This window comes from Candoia aspera, chromosome 1 (genome assembly GCF_035149785.1).
Source record: "Candoia aspera isolate rCanAsp1 chromosome 1, rCanAsp1.hap2, whole genome shotgun sequence".
Classification (NCBI taxonomy): Eukaryota; Metazoa; Chordata; class Lepidosauria; order Squamata; family Boidae; genus Candoia; species Candoia aspera.
The window spans coordinates 583,907-596,043 of NC_086153.1; the positions used below are offsets into that span (position 1 = coordinate 583,907).

The 12,137-nt window shown below is 50.2% G+C and overlaps 2 protein-coding genes across 3 annotated transcripts in view; both read right to left on the reverse strand.

Moving 5' to 3' along the window:
• SMG6 (SMG6 nonsense mediated mRNA decay factor) overlaps positions 1 to 10,922 on the reverse strand; it is a 78,760-nt gene extending 67,838 nt beyond the window's left edge. For both annotated transcript variants that reach the window (XM_063294865.1, XM_063294856.1), the window contains exon 1: positions 10,803 to 10,922. In XM_063294865.1, the coding sequence (XP_063150935.1) occupies positions 10,803 to 10,908 (106 nt within the window). In that variant the 5' untranslated portion in view covers positions 10,909 to 10,922. The remainder of the gene's footprint in view (positions 1 to 10,802) is intronic.
• The window catches only part of VTN (vitronectin), a 116,367-nt gene that overhangs the window by 78,705 nt on the left and 25,525 nt on the right, over positions 1 to 12,137 (reverse strand). The gene's annotated exons all lie outside the window — the stretch shown is intronic.

Consider the following 12,137-nt stretch of genomic DNA (forward strand, 5'->3'; position numbering starts at 1 on the left):
GGCTGCAGCTGTGTTTCTGGGGCGCAACAGAAGGTGCTGGTAACTCCTGGCTAAGCCTGGCAAGGTGCTTTCGCATGCCTTCTGGCTTCTGTTCTGGGGTAACCTGGGAGTGCCTGCTGAAAATCCCTGTTTTATGTGCTCCAAAGGGAGGGCCGGACACTGCGCACTTTCTGTGGGGACTTCCCTGCTTTGGCACAGCTTGCCCCCACAAAGGGAAGGCGACCCTCAGTCCTGAGCCCTTCCAAAGGACAGTGAAAATCTGGCTCTTTCAGGTGGCATCTGGAAGGTGACTATATACGGCCACACACACACTTGTTTTCTGCAGCGACTGCATCACCACCACCACCACCACCACCTTACTTTGTTTGGATCGGAGCAGTTAATGTATCATGCGCAAAGCAAGGAACCGCTCCCCACGAAGGCAGAGCACCTTGGAGGCTTTCCCCTTTAACCCCAACGGCTGCCCCTTCACAGAGCTGGAACAGACCTCCTCCAGGGGAGCACATCCCAACCGTGGCCGAGGACTCCCACTGGTCAGCTCCGTGGGCCATGCCAAGTCTGCAGGCTGCAACCAGGAATGCCCAGCCTGCTTCTGGGGGGAGGCTCTGGGCGGGCAGGCATTGGAACGCTGGAGAGCTGCTCCCGTGGCAACGGAGCCTGGGCAACACAGGCTCCGGAACAGAGCGGCTCAGCCAAGGTGGGCAACGGAACCAGACAAGCCACGAGCACCCGCTTGGCTCCTGGATGGGGGGTCCACAGAGCCTGGTCGCTGGGTCAGGCCAAAGGATCCTCTGGCTGGGGTCAGCCGGTGTCCAGAGCACCAGGCCTTTGCTCTACGACAGGCAGGAGCGTCACGCAAGGAGACCTTTATGTCTCCTGTAAGGGAGCACAACTAACTTCCCACCCACTGTGCCACATGTCACATCACGATAAGGATGATTTAACGGGCACTGCATTTTGTCAGTTTTTCTTTTTCTTTGCTTGTCAGCCATTTTTACCAGAAAAATAAGGTACGTCTGGATTCGGGTAACACTTTAGGCCAAGCTAAGAAAGGGCTGGGCAGCTGGCCAGAATCCCAGCCCATCCAAGAACCCTGTGCGAGCCAACCCAGTCCACCGAGCTACCACGTGGCTTCTCGGTTTGGGCACAGCATGCCCAGGCTCCAACTGCCAGCCATGCTTGGTCTTCACAAGTCTTAACCCGACGTGTGCGCTAGACTATATTTTATCTCCCCAGAAGAGGGAACATTGATTTTTTTTTATTCAGTGCAGCTTTTCGTTATCCACTGAGCCTTTCTATTCACCAGCTTCGCTGCTTCAGTGTCTCCTTTTTCTTGTGAAAGACCACCCACTCCCTTCTTTGGTCAACAGGTTCTAGTAATCAGAAAGAGGGATTTTTTTCCCTGTACTTGTGCAATGCTAACTATAACCGTTATTAATTTTAAACCCACAGGCACCGCATGATCACACATGTCAAAGAGGACAGGTCTACGCCTTAGCTGTATCCTCATCGGGACACATTTTAAGGACTTTCAGTGTTGAGGAAATGTATTTTGGGTGGTCTGTTATTAGGTACATACATACCCCTTTGGGACTCAGCCAGGATCTGCTTCCCTTGGTCTGGGGAACTCTGGCCTGGACAAGTCTTCCCAACGCATATCATCTGTACATCTTTTGTCTGTGGCCATTTGTAGTAAAGAAATCTAAGTCCTTCAAAGAGCCGTACCTTCATTTCAGTGTTAATCAGTATAGCTTTAATAATACTGGTTTGCATTCTTTGGGTGTCTTTTCAGTGTACCAACATCCAGCAAACATAGGTGACCCTCACATCTCTTTCCTTGGCTGCAGCTACTAGCCAAGGCCACCACTGGGGGGAACGTAGCAGGATAAAATGATTCTATCAATTCTTAGGACTGTCTTCCCCATTTCCTGCGATAATTTGCCCTCTGAAGGGGAAGGGGAAGGGGAAGGGAGGGAGCAATCAAGGATGGCACCACTGCTGGCAGACTCAAGGAGGAACTGCCCACCTCCATTCCTTTTGGACCCCCTCACTCCCAAGAGACCAAAGTTTCTGGATAGCCAAAGGTTCCGTGCAGCCTTTCCAAGAGGTGGCCTCTGCCCAGCATGCTGCAGGGCAAGAGGCGCTATGTGAGTCTAACTGTCCCCTGGTGGCTGCCTGGGATGCCAACAGGCTAATCTTGACCCAGGACTTGGCTCCAGGACACCCAAGGGACTATCTCTGCCCTGTTCCTGCATGCATGCAGGGAAGAGATGCTCAGGGCCCCACCCTTATGGCAACGGAGGGAGAGGGGCCCAAAGGCAGTCCTTCTCTGGGGTGGCCCCATGGTTTGGCACTCCCTGCCCTTGGAAATGCATCAGTTACCTTTTAGCTTTACATAAGGCAGTTCAAACCACCTTCTACGTATGGACTTCGGGGATTCTTCAAGTCTGCAGCTGGGTGGCCAGGCACAAGATGGATTATGACCCTGTTACTTGGATTAGGGATCAGATTTTTAACTTTGTAAACTGCCACGAGTCGCTTCTAGCTAAGCGATATTAGTACATTGTTTTGTGACATGGTGGGATTAGTTTAGACCCAAGCAAGGCTATGTCAGTTTTGATTAAAACTAAATTCTTTAGGTCAGTGTTTCTCAACCTTGGCCACTTTAAGGTGTGTAGACTTCAACTCCCAGAATGCCCCAGCCAGCATTTGTTATGTGACAGTGCACAGGACACGCTTGCCTACCATTCCCCTGGCCCAGTTAATCAGGTGATGTGATGTGATGTGGTATCTTCAGCAAAGGATCGTTACCTTGTCATGGTGCTGGAGCTTGAGCACCTCAATGATGCCATGAGCTAAACCGTGAAGGGCCACCCAAGATGGGAAGGTCATGACAGAGAGGTCAGACTAAATGCGATCCCTGGGAAAGGTAATGGCAACCCACCCCAGCATGCTTGCCGTGAAAACTAAATGGATCAGTACAACCAGAGATATGTCAGTATACCATCGGAAGATGAGACCCCCAGGTTGGAAGATGGTCAAAATGCTACTGGGGAGGAACAGAGGATGAGCTCAACTAGCCCCAGACGTGATGACGCAGCTAGCTCAAAGCCGAAAGGACGGCTAGCGGCCGACGGTGCTGGTGGTGAACGGCGAGTCCGATGTTCTAAGGATCAACACACCATTGGAACCTGGAATGTAAGATCTATGAGCCAGGGCAAATTGGATGTGGTTATTGGTGAGATGTCAAGATTAAAGATAGACATTTTGGGCGTCAGTGAACTGAAATGGACTGGAATGGGCCACTTCACGTCAAATGACCACCAGATCTACTACTGTGGACAAGAGGACCACAGAAGAAATGGAGTAGCCTTCATAATTAATAGTAAAGTGGCTAAAGCAGTGCCTGGATACAATCCAAAAAAACGATAGAATGATCTCAGTTCGAATACAGGGCAAGGCATCTAACATCACAGAGATCCAAATATATGCCCCAACCACAGATGCTGAAGAAGCTGAAGTAGAGCAGTTCTATGAGGATCTGCAGCACCTGCTGGACAACACGCCTAAAAGAGATGTTATTTTCATCACGGGAGACTGGAATGCTAAGGTGGGCAGTCAAATGACACCTGGAATTACAGGTAAGCATGGCCTGGGAGAACAAAACGAAGCAGGACATAGCCTGATAGAATTTTGCCAAGACAACTCACTCTGCATAACAAACACTCTCTTCCAACAACCTAAGAGATGGCTTTATACGTGGACTTCCCCAGATGGACAACACCGAAATCAGATTGACTACATCCTTTGCAGCCAAAGGTGGCGGACATCTATACAGTCGGTAAAAACAAGACCTGGAGCTGACTGTAGTTCAGATCACAAACTTCTTCTTGCACAATTTAGGATCAGACTGAAGAGATTAGAGAAGACCCACAGATCAGCTAGGTATGAGCTCACTAATATTCCTAAGGAATATGCAGTGGAGGTGAAGAATAGATTTAAGGGACTGGACTTAGTAGATAGGGTCCCGGAAGAACTATGGACAGAAGTTCACAACATTGTTCAGGAGGCGGCAACAAAATACATCCCAAAGAAAGAAAAAACCAAGAAGGCAAAGTGGCTGTCTGCTGAGACACTAGAAGTAGCCCAAGAAAGAAGGAAAGCAAAAGGCAACAGTGATAGGGGGAGATATGCCAAATTAAATGCAAAATTCCAGAGGTTAACCAGAAGAGATAAGGAATTATTTTTAAACAAACAATGCGTGGAAGTGGAAGAAGACAATAGAATAGGAAGGACAAGAGACCTCTTCCAGAAAATTAGAACCATCGGAGGTAAATTCCAGGCAAAAATGGGTATGATCAAAAAAAAAGATGGCAAGGACCTAACACAAGAAGAAGAGATCAAGAAAAGGTGGCAAGAATATACAGAAGACCTGTATAGGAAGGATAACAATATTGGGGATAGCTTTGACGGTGTGGTCAGTGAGCTAGAGCCAGACATCCTGAAGAATGAGGTTGAGTGGGCCTTAAGAAGCATTGCTAATAACAAGGCAGCAGGAGACGACGGCATTCCAGCTGAACTGTTCAAAATCTTGAGAGATGATGCTGTCAAGGTAATGCATGCTATATGCCAGCAAATTTGGAAAACACAAGAATGGCCATCAGATTGGAAAAATTGGAAAAAAAATATCCCCATACCAAAAAAGGGAAACACTAAAGAATGTTCAAACTACCGAACAGTGGCACTCATTTCACATGCCAGTAAGGTAATGCTCAAGATCCTGCAAGGTAGACTTCAGCAATTCATGGAGCGAGAATTGCCAGATGGACAAGCTGGGTTTAGAAAAGGCAGAGGAACGAGGGACCAAATTGCCAATACCCGATGGATAATGGAAAAAGCCAGGGAGTTTCAGAAAAACATCTATTTCTGTTTTATTGACTATTCTAAAGCCTTTGACTGTGTGGACCATAACAAATTGTGGCAAGTCCTTAGCGGTATGGGGATACCAAGTCATCTTGTATGCCTCCTGAAGAACCTGTATAACGACCAAGTAGCAACAGTAAGAACAGACCACGGAACAACGGACTGGTTTAAGATTGGGAAAGGAGTACGGCAGGGCTGTATACTCTCACCCTACCTATTCAACTTGTACGCAGAACACATCATGCGACATGCTGGGCTTGAGGAATCCAAGGCTGGAGTTAAAATCTCTGGAAGAAACATTAACCATCTCAGATATGCAGATGATACCACTTTCATGGCTGAAAGTGAAGAGGAACTGAGGAGCCTTATGATGAAGGTGAAAGAAGAAAGTGCAAAAGCTGGCTTGCAGCTGAACCTCAGAAAAACCAAGATTATGGCAACCAGCTTGATTGATAACTGGCAAATGGAGGGAGAAAACGTAGAAGCAGTGAAAGACTTTGTATTTCTAGGTGCAAAGATTACTGCAGATGCTGACTGCAGTCAGGAAATCAGAAGACGCTTAATCCTTGGGAGAAGAGCAGTGACAAATCTCGATAAAATAGTCAAGAGCAGAGACATCACACTGACAACAAAGGCCCGCATAGTTAAAGCAATGGTGTTCCCTGTAGTAACATATGGCTGCGAGAGCTGGACCATAAGGAAGGCTGAGCGAAGGAAGATCGATGCTTTTGAACTGTGGTGTTGGAGGAAAATTCTGAGAGTGCCTTGGACTGCAAGAAGATCAAACCAGTCCGTACTCCAGGAGATAAAGGCAGACTGCTCACTTGAGGGAATGATATTAAAGGCAAAACTGAAATACTTTGGCCACATAATGAGAAGACAGGACACCCTGGAGAAGATGCTGATGCTGGGGAGAGTGGGAGTCAAAAGGAAGAGGGGCCGACCAAGGGCAAGGTGGATGGATGATATTTTAGAGGTGATGGACTCGTCCCTGGGGCAGCTGGGGGTGTTGACGACCGACAGGAAGCTCTGGCGTGGGCTGGTCCATGAAGTCACGAAGAGTCAGAAGCGACTAAACGAATAAACAACGTGATGTGATATGAACAAGGCCTCAGGAAGAACCCTTTAGGAAGAAGGGGGTGAGCAGAGGACAAAAAGAAACCAGAGTTTTGTGAGGGAGAGGACTGACATCTTGAGCAATTACAGTTAGGTGGGGTGGGGGGTCGTCTTTGGCTGGGTGCTTCTCTTTGGTCCCGCTGGAAGCACGGGCTGTCGGGGAGGGGCTCACGCGGCAGCTGACTCACGGATCAAGTGATTCCCTGTCAGGCAGAATCACCTCCTCGGCCAACAGCTCAGTCCCAGCCAGAGCTCTTTGGAGAGAGGAGAGGCAGTTGGGGGCTTATGACAAGTGTGGGCAAACAGCAGGCAAACAGGAAGAGGGGATTTTAAGGCGGGAGTGCAGCAGGGAAGGGCAGCAAGCTTCAAAGCACACTGACCATCTCTCTCCAGAGACTGAACAGCATGGCGAGTTTAGCTACCGGGCATGGACTCATGGGCTCCAAGCTCTGTAAAAATGCAACAACTATCTTTTAAATCAAGTGTTTTCCAACGTACAAAACACAGCTCTTAAGTCAGGCTGTAACAACAGAACTTTGAAAGCACGATTGTGCTGTCCCTCCCCTCCTTCTTATGCTCCAGTGAATCAGGGAGGCATCTGCCTGATCTGCTTCCAAATATTATCTTGCCTCCTGGCACTTAAAGAACGTTTCAGCCCTCTTTGCCTAGGTAACGGCTCTTGCGTAACTCTGTCAGTGTCCCTAACTCTTCACAACTGCACAAATGTTGAGCATCTGCCTGTTGTGCTCAGTGCAATGAGCTGCCGGTTTTCAGAAAGCAAGTCCATTTCCATGAAAAAAAGCTGGCTGAACTGGAGAGAGTCGGACAGCCAGAGAGGTACGTAGGCAGGACCCAAAATATGATGCCCACGTCCCACTCCCTCACTATCGGAGAGAAGAAAGGTCTTGGGGAAGGAGGGCGTCATCTCAGGCACAAGAGGTGGTTTCTGTAAAGGGAGCCAATCCTTGAGGATGAACCTCCTCGGTGGGGGTGGAGCTCTTCCAGGCGTGGGCGACTCAGCCATCAGAAGCACAGAAAAACAGGACTGCACCTGCCTGATTCAGAAGTTGCAGATCTCATGTCACATTTAAATAAGCTGCTACAAGGGTTGCTGAGGTGGCTGTGGCCATAGTTCACGTTGGCCCCAATGTATAAGAAGATGAACGCAGGATGGCAAAACCGCCTGCGTCCCTTCTCTCAGCTGCACCTTTCTCAGGGCCCTACTTGGCAGAGAAGGAAGAGCTGGCCCTCTAAGAAGGGGCTCAGCTGTCTCAGGAGGAGGTTGTCAGCAACAGCTGTGCAATGGCAAAAGGAGAAGTGCAGAAGGCATGTTGGAGGGAGGTATCATGAAAGAATAAAGTTGAACAAAGAAGAAGGAAGGAAGAACAAAAAGAGGAGGAGGAAGCCCAAAGCTGAAGATGCCAGGGAAGAACAGGGTGCTCTGAAAGATGGTGGAGGGTGGCTGATGGAAAAGCAAGAAGGCAGGCAGTGGCTGGTTAGCTGGGCAGCACCACCACCACCACGAGATATGGAAGAGGTTGGCCAAGGAGGGACCAAGATGTTCTCAGAAGTTGGAGACCAGGAGACCAGCAAACAAAGGCCCAGAGCCTGGCACCTGAGAGGGCTGCAGAGCTGTTACTGCAAGCAGTGCTGGCAAAAGCAACCAGAAGCCCAGGTGGTGGGTAAGGGAGACTGGAGGTTCCAGACACTGGCAGTAACTAAAGAACCTATGGCACGTGGTGGGGAAATTGCCCCCTTAAGTAAGGGACTGAAGTGTTTGGAGATAGGTGCAACAACGAAGCACAACTACCATGATCACTGGGCTCCTCGCCAAGGAACCCAGGAGAGACCCAAAGCCCACAAGGTTATGGGTTACATACCCTCTGAAAGGATCAGGTGGTTAGATGCACTTCGCTGCTCTGTGTGCTTTTGTTTCTATGAGTAAGGTTACTGTTGATCCTTGAGCGCCTGGACTTATATGTTGTAGTCATATGTTCTGGGTAGTTGTGTTTTTAATTCTTGTAAGCCACCCAGAGGGTGAGGTGGGCAGCTATATCAATTGTATAAATAAATAATCAGAAAATACTGGAAGATTAGATTCCTCCATACAACCACTTTGGGTGGCCGTTGCCCACCTGATCAAAATGCTGAAAGTGAACTGGACATGGTAGAAGAAATCATGGAGGTGTACAACTGAGAGGCCATAATAATGGGAGAGTCTGTCACACGGACTGGGTATAGTCACACTCAGCCCATCGCAAAGAAGCCACATTTCTAGATGCCCCAGTGACTGTGCCTCAGGACAGATGGACTTGGGAGCAACCCAAGGAGAGGTTAACCCTCAACGTAATCTGAAGTAACAACCGAGACCTGGTACAAGATGTAACTGTGTGCAACCCACAGGAAAAAGTGACCATAATCTCACAGTTCGCATATAGGCAAGTGGGAAATTGTAGAGTTTCATTGCCAGACTAGGCAACATCTTCAGTGGGAAATTGCCAGAAGAGTCCAACAGGAAAAGCCAAGAGGGTGAAGAATTTATTTAAGACCACAAAGATTGAGGCTTAACTAGAATATATTCCATGGTGCAAGACAGGGTCAACAAGGAGGCCAGCTCAGTGTCCAGGAAGCTTTAAAAGCTTTCTTCCTGGAAATGGAAAGCTCTGGAGCTTGAGACAGAAACACAGCCAGAGTATACCTTTCTACTCCGAAATTCCATGGCCTGGTCTGGCTAAAACTAGGCACCAAACTTTAAGAAATCCTTGAAAACTGATGAAGTTCCACAGCACTGAAAGGGAGCAAATGAGTTCCCAATCTTCAAAAACGGCAAAACCGCAGACTAGTAAGAGCACGTCTAAATCCGGTCAATCAGTACAGTAATTGCCAGAAGTCCAAGTAGATTTGTCCAGAACAAATATTGCCAGATTCAGTCAATCTCAAGAGCCATGGGTCCTGGTTTCTGTAAGTTAGCCCATTTGAGGTACCTTGGTTCAAAAACCATTGCCCTATGACGCACTGTTTTGCCCAGTTAAAGGTTACAAAGTATCAAACAGACACAAGAGTTTTAGCAGTGTATAGACAATAATTTAAATGTACCTGCTGCCTGACTCCCAGCAAGTCTGAATGGCGTATACATTTAATTTATTATTATTAGAGCAATATACAAAGTAGCCCAATCAAATTGTGTGGATAATGTGGATGTAATATAATTTAATTTCAGCAAAACATTTTGGAGAGTACTCCACGCATTCAGTAGGGGCTTGATGGCACTCAGGCACAACTTACTTATACGAAATCAGGTAGCTCTTCTCTTGGGCATAGGACCAAGATCTCAGATGAGCCCATTCTGTTACGAGAGCGTTTGTTCTCCCCAGCCTCAGCTATGTGTTGATCACCTTTTGTTACATTGGTTCTGTCCTGTACTTATGTTTTGACTTGTTTTTTACTTTTATTAGAGTGGAGCAGGTCTATCAATTCCATCCATCCATCCATCCATAAATAAGTGCATATTCCAAGACTTCTTACAATGGTTCTTAATCAAAATGGAGCAAAGCAGCAAGATTGCCTCAAGATTCAGCTTTGGGTCCTTCTACTCTGCAATACGTTAACAAGCAACTTAGATGAAAAGGTAAAGGGTATGTTCATCAGATTTAGAAATGATGCAAAACTGGGCAGGATGATTAATATGCAAGAGAATTAAAAAAATCAAGATAGGTTGGATAACCCGGCTGAAAATAACAAAATCAGATGTAATATTCTCCACTTTGGAAACAACATCTGGATGCAGAGATAGGATATGACGGGATGGTGACCCCAGCGTACATGAAAATTACCCTGAAACTGTAGTTGATAAGCTGAACCATGTCACCAGGCTCCTAAGAAGGCAAACGCAATTCTGGGCTGCCCATCAAGGTATGGCTGCCAAACAATAGGAACGAGCCGCTCCGTCCTACGATGCTGCGCGTGTTCAGACCCCACCTCAGGCATGGGGGCCAGTTCCTAGAATCACACGGCAACAAGGACGCAGCAGGTGAAACCAGGCCCTCGGAAAAGGAAGGGTGATTGAGACACGAGAAGGTGAAGCTGCCAAAGAGGGACTGTCTCTGCGCGGGTGTGTACATGACCCAACTTTTCGCATATCGGAGGACTGTCGCACACGCCCTCTCTCACCCCCAAGGACGCAACTCAGAGTAATAGCCACAGGAAGCAAATTCCCGCAAAAGGTCAGGAAAGCCTTCCTCACGGCAAGAGCAGCCGACGGCGGAACTCGGGGCCGAGAGGGGATGGCCTGGCGGGGGCTGGACGGCCACCCGCCCCAAACGCTTCACCCTGGATCCCCGTATTTCATTTGGGCATTGTTTGTTTCAAGGCCGCCCAGCCCCAGAGCCACTCTGGGTGGCTCACGGGCAGACACAACGCCCATTCAGAGACGGCGCTCGCAGGCACCCCAAGCCAAGCCAAGCCAAGCCAAGCCAAGCCGCCAATAGCCAGCGAACGCCCCCGGGGCTCTCCTCGCGGGGGAAGCGGCTCCCGGCGGCCCCCGCGGCGTCGCGGGATTGTGGGAGCCGCAAGCAGGCCCCAGGCGGGAGGCCCCTCCGCGCGGCAGGTGCTCCGGGAAAGGCGCCCCCGCCCCGCGTCAGGGAGAGCGCGCGCGGCTGCGGGGCGCGCGCAGGAGAAGGGAGGGAGGAGGGGGCACCAGCGCGACACGCCCCCCGGCCACCCTGCTCCGCGCCGTCTGCCCGCCCCCCCGTCGCACGCCTCACCTGGGTCGCCCCTCCCGAGCGTCGCCGCCGCCTCCGCCGTGGCCAGGATCCCCCGCCGGAGCTCCGCCGCCGAAACGCGAACCCGCTCGAGCTCCGCCGCCGCCATCTTGGCTCGCCGAAGCCAGGGAAACGGACGGCGGACGGCGGCCGAGCGCGGCCAAATCGGTCCGGGCGCGTCAGCGCGCACGCGCTGGGCGAAGGGGCGGGGCTGGCGCGGCCCACGTGCGCTGCGGCCGCTGCTGGCCTGTCTCCGCCCGGCGTGGCTGGCGCGGCGCTCGGGAGGCGGCGTCGGGCCCGCCGCGGGTCGTCCGAAGCGGGGCGGCGGCGTTTCGGGGGACCTTTGCGGGCTGCCGCGGTGTGGCGCCGCGGGCAGACCCCCAGAGGGAGCCGGCGGGAAGGGGGGCCGGGCGCGAAAGGCTTGCACGGCTTCTCCGGGGGCGCGCTGGGAGAGGCGGCAATGCCTGTCCCCGGGCGCCGGAGCTCCCTTCCGCGGGAATGCCGCCCACGCGGATAACGGACTCGAGCCTTCTCAGTGGTTGCCTCCTGCTGTAGCCGCTCCTGCCCGATTGTCCACGTGGAGGCTGGCTCTGTCGGGGATTAAGGCGTGAATCCTGCAGCGGGTGGGGCTGGACGACCTCTTCGGGTCCCTTCCAACTCGGACTCCATGAGGACTTGGCTGTTCCGGGAGGCCTCCGAGGCTCGGGTACGTTGACACCGTTCTCCCTCTGGAGCAGTCTTTCTCAACCTTTTGACCCTGGAGGAACTCGTGAAATATTTTTCAGGCCTCAGGGAACCCCTGCACATTCAGGTTCAAATTTGGGCCAAAAGTTACAAAATGATTCTATTTGTTTCATGCGTAGGCCTGTACATATGCACTAACAGTGTCCTTAAACTAAGAATGAAACTTACCTCTTTAACGTGAAGTTGCCCAAATTTGAAGTAATTTTTAAAATAAATTGTGAGCTCCCAGGGAACCCCTCGGGACCTCTCGTGGAACCCAAGGGTGCCACAGAACCCTGGTTGAGAAACCCTGCTTTGGAGCATTTGTCCAATGTAATTGATGTTCCCAGTGCTTATATGACGACTTTTGTTATATGTTATTTTTTAATTCTAATTATCAAAGGTTGGATATATTGCTCTATAATCAGCCACTGGCGCAACAAATAAGCCGAATAAATAAATAGGTGGGGAAATCCAGGATGTTTAGAATAACTACTGTTAGGTAGCAGCAAAGAGAAGAGTTTCATCTCTGGCTCTGCCCTTATTTCAAGTGAAGAATATACAGTAGTCATTTTTCTTGTTTTAAAGCACAGAAGAATGATGTGGTTTCACTGG